The sequence below is a fragment of the Zootoca vivipara genome, chromosome 2 (genome assembly GCF_965207765.1).
Source record: "Zootoca vivipara chromosome 2, rZooViv2.hap1.1, whole genome shotgun sequence".
NCBI lineage: Eukaryota > Metazoa > Chordata > Lepidosauria > Squamata > Lacertidae > Zootoca > Zootoca vivipara.
The window spans coordinates 97,980,574-98,003,022 of NC_142584.1; the positions used below are offsets into that span (position 1 = coordinate 97,980,574).

General features: G+C 44.6%; 1 protein-coding gene across 4 annotated transcripts in view; it reads left to right on the forward strand.

Moving 5' to 3' along the window:
* The window catches only part of ADAMTS9 (ADAM metallopeptidase with thrombospondin type 1 motif 9), a 131,466-nt gene that overhangs the window by 45,395 nt on the left and 63,622 nt on the right, over nt 1-22,449 (forward strand). For all 4 annotated transcript variants that reach the window (XR_015948467.1, XM_035106739.3, XM_035106736.3 and 1 more), the window contains exons 13-22: nt 4,778-4,959; nt 5,743-5,879; nt 8,688-8,805; nt 9,101-9,196; nt 12,523-12,686; nt 12,816-12,945; nt 16,127-16,253; nt 19,364-19,574; nt 20,254-20,418; nt 21,988-22,152. Coding sequence is in view for 3 of the 4 variants with exons in the window: in XM_035106739.3 (XP_034962630.3) it covers nt 4,778-4,959; nt 5,743-5,879; nt 8,688-8,805; nt 9,101-9,196; nt 12,523-12,686; nt 12,816-12,945; nt 16,127-16,253; nt 19,364-19,574; nt 20,254-20,418; nt 21,988-22,152 (1,495 nt within the window). In the remaining variant the exon portion in view is untranslated. The remainder of the gene's footprint in view (nt 1-4,777; nt 4,960-5,742; nt 5,880-8,687; nt 8,806-9,100; nt 9,197-12,522; nt 12,687-12,815; nt 12,946-16,126; nt 16,254-19,363; nt 19,575-20,253; nt 20,419-21,987; nt 22,153-22,449) is intronic.

A 22,449-nucleotide genomic window follows, 5' to 3' on the forward strand; every position in this document is an offset into this window, starting at 1 on the left:
GTTTGAATGTATGTAATCAGAAGCCACTTCAGGAATTCTCTAGAGTGCAAATTTCTTTTAAAATGCTGTTTGTTTTTAATATTCATTTTGAGCCAAATAGTACTTTTGAATATTTGTAAGTGATTTCGTCTGCTATCATTCTCATATGTCAGTAGATTTTGCAAAGAGCCTGGGGGTGTGGTATACCGTGTTTCTCATATTATAAGACACGTCTTATATTTATTTTTTCTTCAAAAAAACACACTATGGCTTATTTTCAATGGGTGTCTTATTTTTTTCCTCCTCCTCCTGCCGTGGCCGGCATTGCTGCTGCGCCTATCACTATGTCTTATTTTCGGGGTATGGCTTATATTCCTTGAATGCTTAAAAATCCTGCTATGGCTTATTTTATGGGTATGTCTTAAAATATGAGAAACAGGGTAGCAGTAGGCATGAGGGAGAAATTGGACTCCATTCACATATATAAAGACAAACCTAGCAAATTCTCACTTTCTGAATCAACATGCTAACCGACCCACAGCCATCTATAAAAGTTCACACATCTCTGAATTTTGCAGGGCGGTTGTCTAGCCAAGTTAAGTGCACAGAAATGAACAAATGCATAATGAGTGTGCATAAATATGCATATATTAGTGGGGAAACAAGTTATATTGGCATAATTACATACAACAATGTGTACATTAGGAGAAATTCTCCCTAAGCTGCAGATGATTTTTCATGAAGACTTGTTATTTTAAAAGAAAAAGGAGTTGCAAACTGGTGAGGAAATATTGGGAACTGAACTTAAGATTGGAAAAACAATAGAAATTGGCAGATTTCACTCATCCCTAGTTGGCCGTGTTGAAGGACAATGCTATGAAGTGTGAGCTGGGAGAAGAATAGGAGGAGGAGGCCTAGTGAAGCCTCTTTTTCCTGACTTAGTACTGCCTCCCCATTAAACTTGATGGTGCTCGTAAAGCCCAAGACACTCACAGCCTTATCCTGAGCTTTTGCTGCCAGTGGTTCTTTTTTATTTTATTTAAAATGAATTCATTCTGACACATACATGGACCAGCTCTTTGTAAGAAGATGTAAGTGGCTTTGCAAGTAGACTATGCTGTTATAGCAATCAAAGGAATGAGCAGAGCAGGCCCCATCTCACTGCGATTCTCTGCTGAGTCCCCAAGGTAGAAAAAAGGCTTACGATAAGCCACTGATGGATGGGATTGGTGCACTTACTGGATGCCACATGGGGAACATGCTTTCAGCAAAGCAAGACTGGCCTCAACCACTGTTTGCAAATCTATGTCAACAATCATATACGTCGTATATGTTTAAAAATGTTTGTATCCCATCTCTTTGACATAACTGATTCACAAGCCGGCAAGTAGGATAGCGTCACAGCAAAACAATAAAAAGCAGCAATTAAAACAATGGCCATAATTTCAATAGTAAAAGTAAAATTGGAGTAAATATGGCAGAAGTATAAACTCACTTTAACAGCTGAGATGTCTGTTGTGTTGGACTTTCTTATATGGCATTCCTTCATCCTTTTAATATTTTTTGCTCTCCGTGTTTTTAGCTATATATTTATTATTATTATTATTTTTTAAAAATCAAGGGAACATTCCTGTACTTCCTTGGAGACGCCGCCAGGCTAGGGTTTCCCAAACTTGGGTCTCCAGCTGTTGTTGGACTACAATCCCCATTATCCCCGACTATTGGTCCTGCTAGCTAAGGATGATGGGAGTTGTAGTCCAAGAACAGCTGGAGACCCCAGTTTGGGAACCCTGCTCCGGGCTATACATTCGTAGGAATTGGCATAAAGACCATTCTACTGACTGAGGGAGCTCCACCAGTAACCCCCCCCCCAGAGGTGCAAAATGGGAATGCCTGCTAGCACTGGTGTTCCAGCCACAGGAATGGGAGCAGAAACAGGTTGTGCCAGGGCTGTACATGGGCACACTTACTTCCACCCCCCCCCCCCGCTGTTTCCCTGACACAAGCAATCAGAATTCTGTGTCACCTCCTTTCCCTTCATGTTGCCCTCATGCCAGGTCCCTTAGCTTAAGATGAGTCCAGGAAACCTTCTGACTACAGCTGCCTATATTTTCCCGCTGTAGAGCAGAAAGTTTGGGTTGATAACCCAAGAGTCTTTCCAACTGTCAGAATGCATAAAAAGATTTCATTTCGTATATCTATTGAAAAAACAGAATGGAATTTGCTTGTATAAGAAAAGGAAATGTCGCAAATGGCAATTGGGAACAAGGCATGGCAATATTGGAGACAGTACTTAATTGGGAACATACCCTTTCTGCCAGTGGGTTCTTCTTCCGCTTCAAAGTACATCAAGCCAGGCTTAGATCTGTCTCTGCTTGCTGCTGAGAAAGGTAGTGCAAAGACTTAGCTGCTTCAAAGTTGTCATAAAATTTGTTAGGGTGGTAAAGGGCTAGTTTGGAAAAGAAAAGAAAAATCAATTTCAGAGCTGTAAGTATGTTTTAACCCCAACATCCAGATTGAAAGGAAGTTTCATTATGGTACCGTGAAGCTGATGAATGATAGCTTGGCAGCAAAGCCCAGCTTCCTGTGGTTTGAGACAGTACCATCTGTGCAGTGTGTTGCCTCTGACATCAAAAATTGCAGAGGAAAATGGTATTGCCTTGAAAACTTATTATGAGCAGCCTTCAAACCCAGTTTCGCGTGGATTGGAATCCATACATTGTTGCTTGTTCTCTTCAAATAATAAAAATTCCATCCTCATAAAAACTTGTTTTTGGTGTCATGGCTTGGAAAAAAACTGGACATGCCTTGTTGTTGTTGTTGTTTAGTTGCTCAGTTGTGTCCGTATTGGAGCCTTAGCTTCAGGATCTGTCCTTCCAGTGAGCACTTAGGGCTGATTTCCTTAAGAATGGATAGGTTCGATCTTGCAGTCCATGGGACTCTCAAGAGTCTCCTCCAGCACCATAATTCAAAAGCATCAATTCTTCGGTGATCAGCCTTCTTTATGGTCCAGCTCTCACTTCCGTACATCACTACAGTACTGGGAAAACCATAGCTTTAACTATACGGACCTTTGAACATGCCTGCTCAGAAGTAAATCCCATTGAGTTCATCATAGTTTACTCTTAGGAAAGTGGGCATAATAGTGCAGCCTAATTTTCTTTCAAACCGTTTTGGATTAACTTACTAGCTTTTCACAGTAAAGGGGGAGGATATTTCCTGTCACATAATTAGCTATTGAATTAAATGGATCCTGCAGTATCTGTTGAGAACCAAGATGGTCTAGCAGACTGTGTACTGTTTTCAGCCCAGATTTTCATATTAAGTGACTGATGTGCCTTTGCTCTTGGTCTCAACACGGCTTCGTTTGTGACATTTTATTCTGCACAGATCATCTCCTCTTGGGGAATGGTATGTATGTGCTGTCACATGTGAAATGCAGTGTGCAAACTTGTTTTGCAAAGAGAACACCCACGTGCTTGACAGTTCTTACCTCATCAATCCTTATAACAATACTGGAAGGTCATGTTAGTGATTCATAATCGGAACGAAGCAGCTCTCTCTAATTCTGTTCAGAAACAAGGGAGCCAGCCTGCACAGTGTGTGACCCATCACTCTAAATGAAGCCCACCAGCCATATATTGTGGCCTGCCTGGTAATATATATCAGTGTAGGCAAGCAGTGAAATATTAGCTCCTGTAGGCATGTCATACAAGGTTGGTGGGTTGTGTTTGCCACGAGTGGCAAAAATATTTTGGAGACCTGAAGTCAGTTCAGATAGCTAATCTTCTCCTGTGCTGAGAAATGTTGACCTTACAACACCAGTTCAGACATAATGATGTCAATCCAATGGACCATTACAGGTGTTCTTAAACTGGTCCACAGACCACCAGTAGTCCGTGAGCTTCGTTCAAGTATGTCTGCGGATTTGTGGCTAAAGGGGAGAGATGGCACATCTATTGCATTAAATATTCATATTGATTTTTAATTGGATTTTTCTTGCTGCTTTCATTTCTTGCATTCATTTTATTGGGTTATAATTTGAATCATATGGGATTCAAATTGCAATACATTAAATCACCATGTATAAGAAATAAGAGAAGCAATAAAAATACAATTTAAAATTATACAGTACCTAGCACAATGCATTGTAAGTGCTACAACAGGCAGAAAAGCTGCTAAGTGGTCCTCCAAGACCATCAGTGATTTTCAAGCAGTCCATGGGGAGAGGTTTAAGAACCACTGGCCTATTAGACTGATAAAAAGTGTTGTGCTCTGGGGAGAATGGGAGAAGCCCCAGAACAGCACTTGCGGGGAGGAGAGGGGGTATTGTTCTGTCTGGCAAGCTGAAATGATCGCTGCGATAGAAAGATCATGATAATGTGATTGTTACCCTAAATTTCTTCCTACGTTACAAACCTGGTTTGATTTTTGTTTGCAAGCCAGGATTTTAGAAAGAGCTTGAAACACAGTTTCCTGGTTTGGATGTAACAATAAACTCTGGTTTGACAAACGCGGGAAATATGGCGTTAACGCACACAAGAGAAGGAAGCAAGGAGTGAGTGGGCACAACACTTCTTCTTTGTCTCTTAAACCACATGGGACAAAGTACCATCACAGCTATCAGTATGTCTGATGCGACCAAGATTGTGATAGGGCTTTAAAAGTTGGAAAGAAGCGAAAGGATCAAACAACTAGTCAAGGCTTCAAAAAATGGATGGGTTGTGTGAGAGGGTTGGGTTTTCTTAATTACGTAATGTTATAATTTGTAACTGTCTATTTATCTCTTTTTTTCAAGACCCAAAAATGGTGGAAAATACTGTGTGGGACGACGAATGAAATTTAAATCCTGCAACACTGAACCATGTTCAAAGCAAAAGAAAGATTTCCGCGATGAGCAATGTGCAGTCTTCGATGGGAAGCATTTTAACATTAACGGTCTACCTCCTAATGTGCGCTGGGTTCCAAAATACAGTGGAAGTAAGTATATCAAAACGATTTAGCAATTAGGTCGGGGTGGGGAAGCCCAAGTCCAGGAGCTGGGAAGTTCCCATGAAGGAAATGAAGCCCTCGAGTTTAATGGGTCCCTCGTCTGTGGACTAGATGCCAGGAACACACACCTCACAGCTTAATTCTCTGTATTGTTCTTAGCCCCAGGGTTGATTCATGTCACCATTTTTAAGAGCAAAGCCTTAACATGAGGCATCTCTGCCCCCACAGAAAAGATATTCATGGGGCTAGTTTGGTCTGACAAAAGCTCCCTTACATTCTTTAAATAGCAAGTTGCAATATTGGGAGTGGGGGGCTGTCGAATGAATGCAGGCACGATCTCTAGAGATTTTCAGGATACAGTGATTTCATCCTTGCAAAATGACAGTCTAAGGAGGAATTTGTGGGGAGCCGCCTCAAGATGATTTCCTACCACGCTTCTTCACTGGAGCCCTGCCTCTGCTGCCCAGTTCACTTTTACCACCTGGCCTAGTAGAATCAGTCACCTGCCTGCAGCCATAGGCCTCTCCATTACCGCCACCAACCTGCTGTCGCCATGGCAACTGAGCTGAGAGCAACCCAGCTGGGCAAATGAGTGTCTCATTTGGTCAAGGAGGTGCTGGCATCTGATTCTTGGCCTGCTTCTTAGCTCAGAGTTGTGGGAGAGTGAATAAGAGTGTTCTCTCACCATACAAAGTAAACAACCAGCACTAATTTAACTTTGTTTTCTCCTCTCTCTCTCTCTCTCTCTCTCTCCTTTCTTTCTTTTGGCAGTTTTAATGAAAGATAGGTGCAAGCTCTTCTGCAGAGTGGCAGGAAACACGGCATATTATCAGCTCAGGGACAGAGTTATTGATGGCACTCCTTGTGGCCCAGACACAAATGACATCTGTGTACAAGGACTTTGTCGGGTAAATACAGCCTCCTTTGGTTTAACTGGCTAACTCTCTTCGAGGAACCAGCTCTTTCCTCTCCCATGAGTTGGATCCTGAGTGCCTTCCTCCAGGTTTCACAGGTGGGCGCACCACCAGTCAGTCAGTCACCTGTGCTCACAATGACCAGTTTCTGCGTAGTGCTCCGCAAATATGACATCCGATATAGGGCATGTGGGCATGACTTGGCCTAAATGGCTTTGTGGGCCAAATGGGAAGGCCTGGGGGCCCTAATCAGGATTAAGGCTGCTCTATTCCATACTCTTTATCTTAAATTAAACCCAAGAGCCTTGTTATCTGCTTTAGAATGTAATATATCCCCTTTAGGGTTCTGTTTTGTATTACCCAGCTGCCTTAACAACCGCATTTGGTGTGTCTTGCCAAAGCCCCAAATCACAAAATAATGAGAGGTTTTAAGTGTATGAGGAGTGAGGTTTCATTCCCCACATAATAGCCATGATAGGGATGAATGCTGCGGAGCCCTGGTGCATGCCTGTGTGTTGGCTTTGTGCTAGGACCTGGAGGCTTCATATAGTCCAGACAGAATCCACTTTGAAGAGGACAAACAGGCCAGTCTGTTCCCAAAATGGATCTGTGGGATATGAACTCCACAGAACTTCCGGCATCTAAATCGTATAACAGATTTTGCTGCTTCCTCTACCATTAATACAAAGGAGTAAAGGATTATAGTTTCTGTGCCTAAACAGGACCTAACCCCTGACTGAAATGGATCTAGAAAATCAGTTTCCCTGCAGGCGCCTGCCTTCTTTGCTCTCTTCTCTGCCACTAGGTAGTCTCGATTATGAACCCTCACCAGTCTTTGATTCCATTTGACTAGAGTTACCCTCCACCACAGCATCTCCCTGTCCCCGACCCTGAAGTGTGCCCTGAAGCTACACCAAGTACCCAGGTAGTCTAAACCACTGAGCCTCTTGGGCTTGCCGATCAGAAGGTTGGCGGTTCAAATCCCCACGACAGGGTGAGGTCCCATTGCTCTGTCCCAGCTACTGCCTACCTAGCAGTTCGAAAGCACACCAGTGCAAGTAGATCGATAGATACAGCTGTGGCGGGAAGGTAAATGGCGTTTCCATGTGTCTGGATTCTGTCACGGTGTTCCGTTGCACCGGAAGCGATTTAGTTATGCTGGCCACATGACCCAGAAAGCTGTCTGTGGACAAACGCTGGCTCCCTCGGCCTGAAAGCAAGATGAGTGCCGCAACCCCATAGTCGCCTTTGACTGGACTTAACTGTCCAGGGGTCCTTTACCTTTACCTTACAACTGGGTGAGAACAACTCCACCCTGCTCACCCATCCAGGTCTCAGTGATACAGCCCAGACCGGCCTCCCCATCCACAATCAGATCATGGCCAACCTCAGAGCCAACCTGGCATTCAGCAACAGCAGCCACAGACCCGAGGGCTGGCTGACAGGACAACCACAATTCCTCAGGTTTGGCACACAGCACAGTCACTAGCCACCTGTGCTGTGTACCACTTACCCAGCCTGCCCCACCTCCTACACAGTTAAAACATTTTAAAACCGGGGGGGGGGGAGATTGTTAAAATACAAAGCCTGGGGTGGGGACTTTACATTAAGAACCGCCTGACTCCTTATGCCCAACTTCAATCACTGATTACAGGTAGGTAGCCGTGTTGGTACTGCCGTGTTGATCTGAAGAAGTGTGCATGCACACGAAAGCTCATACCAAAATAAAAACTTAGTTGGTCTTTAAGGTGCTACTGAAGGAATTTTTTTATTTTACTTCAATCACTGAGATCTTCTGATGGCCCTACATCTGGTGCTTCCACACTTCCCTCAGGTTCAGCTGGCCTTCCCTGGGAACCAAGACTATAGTGTAGCACAGAGGTCGGCAACCTAAGGCCCATGGGCCAGTTTCAGCCCATGAGCTTTCTGGAACCGGCCTATGGCTGTTCTGTGGATCAGCGTGGGGATTCCATGCTTTTTTTCCCACGGCACCATTTTTTTTCTCGCCGCAGGGAACAGACTTCCGAGTCGGAAGGGTGCCAGAAACAGCGCATGTGCACAGGTGCTCCTCCATCCCGGAAGAGCCCCGGAAATAGCTTGAGTGCACGCACGGGTGTGCACGCTCCAGCCTACCGACAGGTCTGCTGCGGAGTGGACCGGACAGGCCTCAAAAAACGTTGCCGATCCCTGGTGTAGCAGGTTCAGGCCCTGCCAATGGTGGTTCCACAGGAACCACCCCTGCTTTCCTTTAGGCATTTTCACTACACTGTGTGGTTTAGGCAGGACTTCATAATATGAATTTTCCCTTTTAACCAGCCAGTATCTACTTACTGTTTTATTTATATTTTAATTATGTCTTAATGGATGCTTTTGCTTGTTTTCTTATAACTTTTCATGCTGCGCTCCCCCTCAGTATGCTTTTATGAAAAGAGCAGTTTACAAATACTTAAGAAATACATAAATGCCATTTTGATAATGACCCTAGCCCACGTCTGTGTGACTTTTAACCACAGTGTAATCCTGCCCCCCCAGCTTCTTATCTGCCCCCCCACCTCCTCTCCCCGCCACGCTGAGTGGTTTTGCTCTTCACATGGCAGGCCTGGAAGAGACTCGTTTTTCAAGTCCTAATTGGAAGATGGCTATAATTATAGCTTCAACAGAACACGTTGGGAAAGAAAAGAATGAGCGAGGCTGTCGGAGGCCTTCGGTGGCAGATGCATGTTTTCAATTTGGAGCCCTGCTAAACGCTATCCTGTTTTCCGTATTTGTTCAATCTAGTTCTGAACTTTTCTTTCTCTAAAGCAAGCTGGATGCGATCATGTGCTCAATTCGAAAGCAAGGAGAGATAAGTGCGGTGTGTGTGGCGGTGACAATTCGTCGTGCAAAACCATTGCAGGGACATTCAACACGGTGCACTATGGTAAGAATCGGTCGCAGGAAACTTTACTCGGGCAGAGCGCCAGGATGGAAAGCTCCTTAACCGTCCATGATGCGCTCAAACCCCTAACACTTATAATGAGCAGGAATTCCCTTTAGCTACCGGAAATGTGAGTTTCTTGCTACTTCGTGATCACACCAAATAACTAATTTAATTGCTGTAACTCCACATTTTTACATTGGTTTCCCCTCTCTTTACTAAGATGATTTAGAAAGAAAAAAGAAAAACAGAGGATACAAATGCATGACAAGCTTGACTTTCTAGTTTATTTCCCCAGGTTATAACACTGTGATACGCATACCGGCTGGTGCTACAAATATCGATGTGCGGCAGCATAGTTACTCAGGGAAACCAGAAGATGATAACTACCTTGGTAAGACATGGCGCTTGTTAGCAGTGGCAAAACCATGCTGTTTTCTTGTCCTGCTTATATTTCCATCGGGCTAACGCAGGACTTCCAGTATGGAAAGAACTCAAAGGACATCAGATGCAAAGTTCCTCTGTGCCGGATGTTGAGTCCTGATGGTTCTGTAACAAAAATGTGTATTAGCCCCATCTCAATCAAAATCTAGCATGGAGCAAAAGAAGAAAACTCACCCAGAGCTGCCTTCAGAAGTATTTAATAAAATGCATTATTATTATTACTATTATTAAGATTTATATACTGCCTTTCATCAAAATATCTCAGGGCGGCTCACAAGGTAAAAATATAAGATAAAGACAGAAATAATAGGTAAAACAAAAACAACAAAACAGGCTGTAGCCCCCTGCTCCCACAAACACATTTAAAAGGCTGTAGAAAATTAATCAGCCAAAGGCCTGGTTGAAGAGGAATGTTTTCGCCTGGCGCCTAAAGATGTACCTTGCCGAATAAAGCATTCCACAAATGGGGAGCCACTAATATACCTTAGGCTAGCCTTTGCCAACCTTGTGCCCTCCAGATGCTTTGTACTACAACTCCCACCAGCCTTGTGCTGGCTGGGGCTGATGGGAGTTGTAGTCAAAAACATCTGCAAAGGCTTCCTTGCACAAATAAGATGGTGGAGCAACTCCCACCTGATCCAGTGGGGTTAAGTGTGTCTTACTTGAAGCTAGTGTTTTATTTCCTCTTACCCCCTGAGAACTTTTCATTTCCTCTTATGGTGGCCTATTTGTGTTGAAGGTGGCGTTCATGCTTTAGGAAGTATCCAACCACACCTTCAACTGAGAGGTGTACCTTTTTTGTCTCACTACTTCACCCTCCCGCGAGTGGAAAGACTCGGATTTGTTGTGGGTTTCAGTGTCATTTGGCACCGTAAGAGCCCACCGCTGTGTAAAAAAAATCAGTGGCTGGATTCTGTGTGCTTTGAAAGTTCCCCTTCCTTGTCCCTTTGCAGTGTGATAGCTTTTTATCTCTTGCTGACCTTTTCGGAGAACACCTTCCTTTCTGTGCAACTTGACTACTCCTTTAGGGCTAATATAGTAGCTGTGATGGGTGAAATGGTGGGGAAACTAACTTAGGAAATTAACTACATAATCGCATTAGTGTGAATTTGTGCAGCAGACTGCTGTTTTCAGGAAACCATCCCTTTTAGAGAAAGCTTTTGGACTTTTAAGCTTTTTGACATTTTTGTGCTTTGCTCATGTTGGGCATGAAGCAAAATGCAGAATACGGTGCTGGCCAAACACCTCTGAATCTCCCATTTGGATGGTCAGCTTTAGATGTTTTAACTAGATCCTCTTGTTTTAGTATTTCTTTATAGCTAAATCAAGGTGTTATGTGGTGGAGTTAACTTCCATCCTACAAGTGTGTGCTGTGTAGGAAGATAAGAGAGAATGAACAGATGTGGGATGTTCACGTGTACATTAGGGAGAGTGTTGAAGTGTCTCTGTACTGGTTGTGAGAGGGGTTGGGTTGACGTTAGAGGTTATAGGCATTTGTGTCCATGAGCATAGTAGAAATTTGTGTCTTGGTGTTCGATATGATCCATGCTAGTAGACTCCAGATTTTGTACATGAGCACGTGCATGTTTGCTGATTTGTGTATATTTGATACATGTATTTGAATCTGAAGCAAGCACGGTCCAGGGAAATTTGAAAAAGAAGCCAAACGGATGCCTCTGTTGCATTCCTTAAATGCAGTATTTGGGTAGAGTAAGGTAAAAGGTAAAGGACCCCTGGACAGTTAAGTCGAGTCAAAGGCAACTATGGGGTTGCGGCACTCATGTCACTTTCAGGCCAAGGAAGCCGGTGTTTGTTCACAGACAGCTTTCCGGTCATGTAGCCAGCATGACTAAACTGCTTCTGGTGCAACGGAACACCGTGACGGAAACCAGAGCACACAGATACACCATTTACATTCCTGCCACAGTGGTACCTATTTATCTACTTGCACTGCCATGCTTTTGAACTGCTAGGTTGGCAGGAGCTGGGACACAACAACGGGAGCTCACCCTGTCACGGGGATTTGAACTGCCAACCTTCTGATCAGCAAGTCCAAGAGGCTCAGTGGTTTAGACCACAGCGCCACCCACATCCCAGATTGTGTGGAGTAAACAGTGCCAGATCTGCACATTTTGCTGCTACCCTCTGCAAGAGCAGTGGTGGGATAAAAAATTGTGTCCATGCAGGCTTCTGTAGAAAGGCTCACCTCTTTGCCCCAGGAAGAGGAGAAGGTGTGGGAGACAAAGGGGAAAACTCTCTAAGCCGTTCCTCATAAGGCATCGTTTCCAGGCCTTTGACCATTTTGGTTGCCCTCCTCTGGACACGTTCCAGCTTGTCAGTATCCTTCTTGAACTGTGGTGCCCAGAACTGGACGCAGTACTCCAGGTGAGGTCTGACCAGAGCGGAATACAGTGGTACTATTACTTCCCTTGATCTAGATGCTATACTCCTATTGATGCAGCCCAGAATTGCATTGGCTTTTTTAACTGCTGCATCACACTGTTGACTCATGTCAAAGTTTGTGGTCTACCAAGACTCCTAGAGCCTTTTCACATGTACTGCTCTCAAACCAGGCATTACCCATCCTGTATTTGTGCCTTTCCTTCCCCCCCCCCCCAAAGTGTAGAAAAAAAATGATAGTAGGTAGTAGTAGGGAAGCCTTTTTGGACTTCGGGCTGTATTGCCAAGGTGGAAAGCTGTCAGGAGTTAGGTTGCAGTAGTGGGAGAACTACACACACACACACACACACACACACACACACACACACACACACACGTTTCCCCAGTGGGATCACAACCTGGAGAAGCAGCTCCCATCATTGTGCAAATGAGGTCAAGTATGGGAGCATGGGGACACCAGCCCTGCAAGGAATTCAACTTGAATTTGAGTTTGACTTGGTTTATGTTTTCCTGTCTGCCGGGTTTCATTATATTGGCAGCCTGATACTTTTGTATTAATCTAGTTGCTTTTGCTGTTAGCTGCTTTGGGCTTCTGTCAGGAAGGGACAGCGAGACAGAAGCAATAAAGGGAACAAAATGAATAAGGAGTACATAAATCAGTGGAGGCGGTCTCTGGTTCCCTCCCAGTCTTGTTCTGTCTTGGTTGCTTCTGGAGATAGACATCCCTGTGTTCATTTTGAGCATTATGTAAATTAGATGGCTTTCGAATAACGTCCTTTCTTATCTAGGCAAACAGATTACACTGATTCCGTGTGTGTGTGTGTGTGTGTGTGTGTGTGTGTGTGTGTCTGCTTATTGTTGTTTCTATCTGCACAGCCTTGTCGAGTAACGAAGGCTTCATATTAAACGGAGACTACGTTGTCAGCATGTTTAAAAAGGAAATCAAAGTTGGAAATGCGGTGATAGAATACAGCGGCTCAGACACCCCCGTTGAAAGGATCAATTCTACATACCGTATTGACCAAGAAATAGTTCTTCAGGTTAGAAACGTCTCGCTTTAAAATGAAAACCTCATACTGTTCTTCTAAAGCGTGTGTTTTTAGGGAAATAGCTGAGACAATTCTTTTCACCTTATGTTCCCCCCACCCCTCTGTAATCCTCCCTCTTAGGTGTTATCAGTGGGTAATTTATATAACCCTGATGTTCGATACACATTCAATATCCCCATTGAAGATAAACCTCAGCAGTTTTATTGGAATATCTATGGCCCTTGGCAGCACTGCAGTAAACTATGCCAAGGTATGTGGTCTTAGGGGTTTTTTATTTTTTAAAAAGCATCATTATCACCATCTTCTGTATTTAATGCTTTATCTTCAATTCTGGTGGTGATGACAACTATGCTTCTCTTGTCTGCTTTTAGCTTCTGATAAAATTCAAGCATTTTGTTTTCTGAGAACTGTCATAGTGGAATGATGCATACTATCTGCAAGTCACTTGATAATGCTGAGGCCCCTCCTTAACGCTTCAGATTTCCTGCTTCTTCCACAGACTAATGGCTGACCATTCTGCTGGCAGGTGGCTCCTTATCTTGCCCTGCTCAAGGCGAAGCGATAGCGTAAATGGTTAAGCGTGTGCAAGTAGACACTGCAGTTTTGCTTGCAGAAATCTGAGCCCCCATTTGGAAGGCGCTGTCCAAAGGCAGCTCGGCTGCTAAGTGAAGCTTATGGAACTGAACGTGTTTTGTGAATCCTGGTGTCCACCTGTCATTAGAGCATCGTGCAGACTGTTCTGATATTGGAGATTTCAAAGTTGATCATAAGAGCGGGGTGGAAGAAGTGAAACCAGGAGCAGGAATGGGTTGCTTCTCCCTGAACAACATCCCAAATGATGTATGAATCAGCCCCAGCTCCTACAACATCTGAACAATGTAACTACTGCACATAGCCATCATAGGTTTCACTACTGTATGGACCTATGATGTATTTGTGCATACTTCCTACTGATCTTTAGATATGAAGAGGTTTAGAAATGTTTTAAAATGAATTAATTCCCCCTTCCCCTACAATTAATTTAGATAGCACTGGATTAGTTCAGTGGCTAGAGCGCGGTTCTCCTAATCTCAGGATCGTGGGTTTGAGCCTCATGTTGGGCAAAATATTCTTGCTTTGTTTGTGACCTCATGGTCACTTTCAACTCTACGACCCTATGATTCTAATTTGCAATGTGGAACATAGGAAGCTGGCTCATATACTTACAGGCAGTGGCTTTCCAAGGGTTTCAGAAAGGGGTCTTCCCCAGACCTACCTGCAGATGACAAAGATTGAACTTGCACAGCAGGAGTGGGGAACCTTTGGCCCTCCAGATGTTTGCTGAACTACAACTCCCATCAGCCCTAGAACACACAGCCAAGGGCCAGGGATGATGGAAGTTGCAGTTCAGCACATATTCGGTGGCCCAGAGGTTCCCCCTCTGCCCTAGTGTATAGAAAAACCCTGTGAGGAGGTGTCAAGACTGAGCCCATAGGCAACTGTTAGAAATGAACCAAAGCCAGGGAAACAAAAGGCAGCAAGTCAGAACTGAGGACCATGCAGAAACAGAGCCAGGGAAACCTTGTCACTCAGGAGAGATCCAAGCCCCTACAGGAAGCCTTTTACAGAACTTCCTGTCCAAGAGGAGACTGCAGTTCAGATAACGCACAACCCAGAGTGCACAGTTCTGGCCCTGGAAGCTCCTGACAAGAAAGTCTTCATTATTCTAGTTTTTCAGCTAGGAAACTGAAACTTGAGAGATAGTGACTTGCCCAAAGCCATGCAATGAGTTCATGGCACGTTTGGCACCCAAGACTAGTACTCTATTTCCTGGACCACTCTGCCTCTCCCTGTGAAGTCAGAAATCCTGCTTCCTTGGTGAGTGGCATTGGAGGGGAGGGTAAGTGCCTGGATTGAAAGAACTGCTAATGAGCAGCTCATCAGCAGGGCTGCAAACAGTTTTGGCAAAGAAACACTTGTTGAATTGTGAAGGACCCTGCTTGTCTTGATAGCCTACTTGCCTTTTCCAGCATTGTGATTCTCTAAACCCCATCTTGAAGGCTGTAAATTCTTTGTCAGCACCACAAATCGGACTTGCTCATAGACAAGTCTACTCCCCTGGTTTTCTTCTGTCTCTAAGACCAAGGGTTACTATATTTTTGACAATGCTTTTTCACAGGTTCTGGCTGTTCCTCTTTAGCTGGGAGCACAAGTTCTTCCCAGGATACCAAGCAAAGTCACCCCAACCTCTTGTGGCCTAGCAGAATCAGCCATTAGCTGAATCCTCTTTTCACAGCCAGGTACACAGCAGCTGCATCCTGGGAAGAGCACTGAATACCCCTGGGCTCAGGATGCATAAGCAAAACGGGCTGCAGAATGAAAGATCTAAATCTTGGTAGTCGGGATAACACAAATGTATACACAGCAAGTAGCATGAATTATGGATACTGGCCGAAGCATTCTTTTCCATTCCCTTCACTAGGCAGAAACTCCAGCATTGGTGCAACCATTCACTATTACGGATTGGCCACTTGGGCCATAATGGGATGTGGAACAGGACCTATCTTAACATACCCAGGCCTCTCTTTGTCATTAACCAAGCCTCAAAAGCATAGTAATGTACACAGAACCCTACTTCTTGAAGGCAGCATGTGAGTTTGGATAGCCACCAAGGCAGAAATCAAGGTCTCCAATACACTCAGTCTTTAACAACCAAAATAAGTCTTGAAGCCATTGTCCTACTTTTCAGCGGGGGTGGAGAACCTATGTCACTACAGGTGTTGTTGGATTCCAGCTCCCATTCATGGCCAGTGCAGAGGGATTATGGGAGTCATGGTTCAGTAATGTAAAGGACACAGGAAGGGAGTAACAAGGGACAAAAAGAATGAGGAGTTGAAACTACAGCTGAACCAAAGTTTGTCAGACATCTTTCTGAGAAAACCTCTGAGGCTTTCGTTATCCTCAACCACCACAACCAAATTAAAGGTCACTTATGTAATAGAATTTTTCTCTGGATATTCTCCACAACTGCCATCCTCCTGTCCTCCCTGCACACACGCGCACACACAGTTATGCAGAACAGACACATTGCAGAATGATGTCCTGGCTGCCAACATACTTGCTCCTGCTGTCACTTTCCTTCCTACCCATGGGGGGGGGGGGAAGAAAGCAGTGGTGCTTACCTGTCATTGGTGTAATGGAGAGCATCATTCCCCCAAACCTAGTCCTCCCAATTTGTGTGGCCACAAACAGGGAGGAGGCTTTCAAGAGACAATTTGCACACAAATAGAAAAAACTATATATAGGGCTTTGTTGAAGCGAGGCCTGTGTACAGCCTGATGCAAGGACATGTAAACCAGTTTGTGGAAGACAAAAAGTGAAGTTTTGAGAAATAAGGGGTATGTGTCTCTTTCTCTAGGCCTCATAAAACTATGCTTACTTTTCTATTTTAGGGGAACGAAAAAGGAAACTGGTTTGCACCCGAGAATCCGACCAGCTCACGGTATCTGACCAAAGATGCGATCGGATTCCCCAGCCGGATCCAATAACTGAGTTGTGTAATACAAACTGTGAATTAAGGTATTGGCACCCCTCTCCCCTACCGCTGCCCCAAAGTAGTCTACATATGGTGCATCATATATATTAGGCCTTGTCTTCTTTCCTAACACCTGTGTTTTCATGCCAAATTTTTGCTAAAAATCCAAGTGTGCAGTGTTGAGGTTTTCCTTGGCTTATGGAGAGTCCGTTTCTACCGCCCTTGCCTGAGCAGGGACAAGACGGAAATCCACACTTCTCGAAACAGTGTGCAAGCTGACACACAACTATCCTTCAAAATTTTCCATTCTCCAGATTTTGCTGTGCAATCCTCTCAAACAAAAATGTGTGCAGAAAATGCATTTCCTGTTGCTGAGAGTTGTCAGGTGGCCTGTTCTCTGAAGGGATAATAAGTGTCCCTATTTTAGATGGGGAGAGCACTTGCTCCCAGGAGTCTGTAGCCCATTGAGACTGGTAGGGCCGAAGGCAAGGGAGGCCAACAGTAGGTGGCGCCAGAGCCAATGACAGACAGGGCCAACTAATTATAGTTTTGACCCCATCCTCCGGTGGCAAAAGAGAGACTAAGGAAGAGGAAGCTGACAGCTAGGGTCACCCCCTGGACTGGTTGTAGGTAAGACGGCAGGCAGGTATAGCCTGGCTGGGGAAAGACTTAAGCTGGTGGAGCAATTGCCCATTCACTCTAATGGACCACTAATCCACTGCTATTCTCTTTTTTCCTTTAGAGCATCATAGTCCCATAGAACACAAATGATTCCTCCGGTTTCAGAACACTTAAGTGCCACGAAACAAATGACAACAGTCTTTCTTTGTTTCTCTCCCTCTCCAATTTTTTTCTCCCTTAGTTCTGCATCCATCTGGCAGCCAGAATTGCATACACTCGAAAAAATCCCTATTTGTCATGGAACAGTTCCATTTTTCTGGGGCTTGTCCTTGGCAGATCTCTCTCTCTCTCACACACACACTGTTTTGGCTTGGAGGAAGATTTAGGGGATGCCTTTTAAGCATTTTGTTAGCATGAACGCATCTGCATTCACTCCTCTTCCTCATCACGTGCCCTCCCTTCATAATGGTCCATCCAGATAGTAAATGTTGCTGAATGGCGCATCCATTCTAGAACAAGCACAACCAGATCTTTTATGAGATTAAAATTCTGCTATATATTGTTTGGTTATTGTTGTTGTTTTAAAGATACTTGTTATTCCAAGTTTACTAACCTCCTTTAAAAGCCAGTGCAGGACAGCTACACCTGCTCAGGACACATGTCTTGGGCAGCATATCCTTGGTATATGAAATGGGCAGAACATTATTACCGTGTTTCTCATATTATAAGACATGTCTTATATTTATTTTTTCCCTCAAAAAACACACTATGGCTTATTTTCAAGGGGTGTCTTATTTTTTTCCTCCTCCTCCTGCCGCGGCCCACATTGCTGCTGCGCCTATCACTATGTCTTATTTTTGGGGTATGGCTTATATTCCTTGAATGCTTAAAATCCTGCTATGGCTTAATTTATGGGTATGTCTTAAAATATGAGAAACAGGGTATTATTATTATTATTATTATTATTATTATTATTATTACCATCTTCATCATTATCATCATTATTATTACCCTGCCCATCTGACTGGGTTGCCAGCTTAAGTAAGTCACCCCTGTAGCAGTGCTACTGCCGGAGGAGCTGGCCCAATCCTGCCAGAGGGAAAACAAGCCTTTAAAATAGCATTGTGAGATTTACTCTACTCTGGAGTGTTTCATTCCATGCTCTCCTTACACAGTTCTGTCTGCCAGCCACTTACTTGTTAATGCAGTGGACACGAGAGCCTGTTGGGAAAAAGTCTTGTCCATCCAACAGTAACAGTTAAACCAAGCCTGTTCCTTATTTCATGGAAAGTTCTGTTGTTTAAGGAGCCTCTTCAAGTGAAAAGCAGCCCCACCTTCCTCTGTGTTCTGCACTTGCAGCTGGGGGGCGTTAAAATGTTTCCGAATGTGTTGCAGATGGCAGCGTAGAGGCCTGTAATGGTTGCTCCTGTGGTGAGTGTTCCTTCCGCTGGCACATTACATGCCATGCTGTGGTTTTGCCAAGGAGAGGAAGCTAGCAAAAGCTTCCAAACTTTGTGACTGCCACACTTCCAGGGCAATGTCCTGTGGTTCCTGGCACTCTTCATTGCTTGTTCTTGTGCTCTATAGGCTCCTTCCCGATGATTGTGAGATTACAGCACTAAGGTTGTTCTCTCCATGTGTCCTTAAAACACCAGCTCCAAACTGGAGAGGCTGCAGTGTGAAGCAGTTCCATGGTTCAAAACCTTCTCCCACTGTATCAAACACTTTGTGTTTTTGCTGGAGCATTTGGCCCCCGGGTTTGAGATTCCCCACATCTGTCCTAAACTCAAAACACCTATTATTATTATTATTATTATTATTATTATTATTATTATTATTATTAAAATCCAAGGTCTAAAGGAAGTGAGGTTCTATAGGTTAGTGGTAAAAAGCACATGGTTTGCGTGCAGAAGGTTCCAGGCTCAAACTCTCAGGCTCTCCAGGTTCAAATAGCATTTCCATTTAGCAAAAAGTTCAGGTAGCAGGTGATGTGAAAGGTCTCCACCTAAGTCCCCCAAGAGCTACATGGACGATTAGTCTGCAGCTTCATAGAGATTTTTTTGCTTTTTGAAAATATATTCATGTTTAAGATTGGACTGTAAGTCTTCTTTGGTTGAGGCTCAGTGGGAGAGTGTGTGATTCATAGCTGTCAAGTTCTTCCTTTTTTTAAAGGGAAATTCCCTTATGCTGAATAGGCTTCCTCGTGAGAAAAGGGAAAACTTGACAGCTATGGTCTGATTGCATGCAGAAGGACCCAGGTTCAAATTCTGACATCTCATAGAATCACAGAACTGTTAAGTTGGAAGGAACCCGAGTTCTCTGCAGGAATTGAATCTCCAGGTAGCGCTGGGAATGTTACTGAAACCTTGGAGAGCTCCTGCCAGTCAGTGCCAAGGAAATACTGAGCTGTGTGGACTCATCTGACTTGGGTATAAGACAGCTTCCTGTATTTCTGCTTCTCTTCTGTGTTTCAGGCTCCCTTGTCACTGTCTTGTCGTGTTTTTTCTAACACGGTGCTCTTGGTTGTCCCTAGGTGGCACGTTGCGAGAAAGAGCGAATGCACTGCTCAGTGCGGATTGGGGTACCAGACACTGGAGATATCCTGCACAAAGTACAGCAAACTGGAAGGGAAAATTGAGAAATTCGATGACCGGTACTGCAGCGGCATCCCCAAGCCAAGCTCTAGAGAAAAATGTTCAGCGGAATGTAACACTGGGGGGTGGCGCTATTCCGCCTGGACAGAAGTAAGTGCTTCCACTTACTGTGGCTCCTTCTACTGATGCTTCTTTGTATTGAATGTGTGTGCGCACACACACACACACACACACACACACTAAAAGGACAGGGCCTTCTCAGTTGTGGTTCCCCATCTGTGGAGTGCTGCGCCTGAACTGACAACTTTTTTGGCACCAGGTAAAGACTTGCCCCTCCCACCCCCAGCTTTTGATGAATGGAGATGGTGTTGTTTTGTTGCCAGTGTGCCACCAAACATTCTTGTGGCTGCTGGTGTGTGTGTGTGTGTGTGTGTTTGCACGACTCTGTTAAAGACGAAATGTTTTCGATTTTAAACATGTTGTTAGTCAACTGGAGGCTAGCAAGCCAAACAGCAATAATTTAATATTTCACGTTTGTTAGGTTACATACAGTGTACAGAAGTGAAAGGGGCTCATCATTTTCACCACTTCCTAGAATGGATAAAACCTTTTAGAGACCAAACTTAAGAACATTCCTCCGGTTGCTTAAAATTAGGGGAGAACTATTTATTACAGATAGGATTTTCTGAAACGAGATTGCTACCTCGTTTTTTTCTGAACTACCTCCTGGCACTCCCTAACGAATGGGAGCTCATCACTCCTGACCTGGGGAAAGCGGGGAGTGGGCATTTCTGCTGCTGTCTGCTGACTCTGCTTTTCGTCCTTCAAGTGCTCCAAGAGCTGTGGGAGTGGCACAAAGAGGCGCCGAGCTGTCTGCATGAACACCTTCAACGACGTCCTGGAGGACAGTAAATGCAGCCAGCAGGAGAAGGTGACCGTGCAGCGATGCAACGAACTCTCGTGCCCGCAGTGGAAGACCGGCGATTGGTCAGAAGTAAGGAGCTTATTGCGTTAAAGGTGCAAACAGCATGGTAGATTTTGATCACGGGAAAGCTGCAGTGCAGTAATGTCAGAAGGATCCTGAATCAGTTTGCCACCACCATTAGGAAAAACTGTGCATGCTGCTTTCTCCCTTTTCTTTTCCTTTCCTTTCCTTTCCTTCCCTTCCCAGCAAGCCTGAGATTTACTTTGCTCGAATCCTCCTCCTCCTTGACTAGTGAGGGGTGGTAGTTAAGTTACAATGCTTAATTCCAGGTTGGGGACTCCCTCACCTCCTAGAAATACCGGTAATGCCTTAGAATCTGAAGCCCAGTGGAAAGCCCGTTGAACCTTTTCCTGAATGGTAGCTGCTGCATGTGTGTTACATGTTTGGGGTCATATCCTGTGGACCTTTCTGGTTTTCAAGGTTTGTGGGATCTATATTTGCACTCACAGACCAAAGAAAACTATCGAGTTGGATTGCAAACTTAACCCTATACATGTCTTCAATGAGACTTAGTGCCAGGTAAGTGCTGAGGATTGTAGCCTAAATTAGTTGCAGCATCGAGAAACTTCTGGCCCATGGGCCTAATTAGGGCTGTGAGACTTCTGAATGTAGTCTGTGGGACCATTTTGGACAAACCACTGCCATCAGTTGTGAGACAGGAGTTACAGAGACCTCTTATCTCCAATATAAGCTCTAAAATCGGAGATAAAAAAAATATCTTATCCATAATCTTGGAGCTAAGCACCATTGCAAGAAGATAAGCTTCTATCTGATCTTAATGGTGTCAGACTACAGCTCTAAGATCAGAGATCAGCCACTGTCAGTTGTTTGAAAGGCAGCAAGCAGGAGAAAAGGGCAGGAGGCAGGAAAATCCTCTGCCTGCTCATTGAAGGTGCAGCAGAAAAAGGGTTTTCCCCAGTGCTATATCAGGTTAATTCCAAACCAAGTTAATCAGAATTTTAACTCATTGAAACAAGTTAGTCAGGATCTCAATGGGACTGAAGCAGGGGTGAGATCTGGAAGTGGCCCACCTTCCATTTTGACATGTGGGAGAGGCTTTAATCCCATTGAAGTCACAACTAACCGGAATGGTTGTCTTTTTAGGATGAAGGCAGTGCAGTTGTGGGTTTGTGAAGGGAGACTTCTATCAAGTTCTGGGAGTGGCTGTGGAGGACGGAGACGCGTCCCACTGCAAAACTGCTCTTTAGCTCACATTCGGAGCAAACAGCAAACAGGCTTTGAGCTAAAGAGCACACTTTTCTTGGGAAAGGGACAAGGGGAAACCACTTGGAACCATTGGACAAGTGGAAGTATGGGTGTGTCCCCCCCTGTGCTGCATTCATCCATTCTGCAACCCGTCCTGCATATTTAGCAGCTCTTCCTTGGGCCCCTAAAGCTGTCTGTGGACAAACGCCAGCTCCCTCGGCCCCTAGCTGTTTGCTGTCCTTCAGTTCCAATGTCTCAGGGTAACTGCATAAAAATCTTACCAATCTTACTTAGCTTTTCAGTGATGGTTGCACTGGCTTTGGATGAGCAGCTGCGTATGCATGCCTAAAGCTTGCCGTTTCCTTCTTTTAGTGCTTGGTAACCTGCGGGAAAGGGCACAAACACCGCCAGATCTGGTGCCAGTTTGGAGGAGATCGATTGAATGACAGGCTTTGCCATCCCGAGAGCAAACCAGTTTCCGTGCAAAGTTGTCAGCAACAGGAGTGTGCTGCATGGCAAGTAGGACCCTGGGGCCAGGTATTTGATGCCATTCTTCTCATTTTTACTGCTATGGGGCTTTTCATGGACTCCAGCAGACGTTGTTTTGGGGTGGTGTCTTTTTTTAAAAAAAAAATGCAGGCTCTTTGTCATGACTTCTGTCCCAGCACCCAAAAACAGAGGCTCAAGGCTTCCAATGGTACAGGTGGAGCCACAGGTGCAGCTGCAGAATGCAACTTTTTGTTACTTGGACAAGTAGCCTATGGCTGAACACAGATATACCGTATTTTTTCGTGGTTTTTTTGACTTTAAAAATCGTGTCAAAAAACTGGGGTC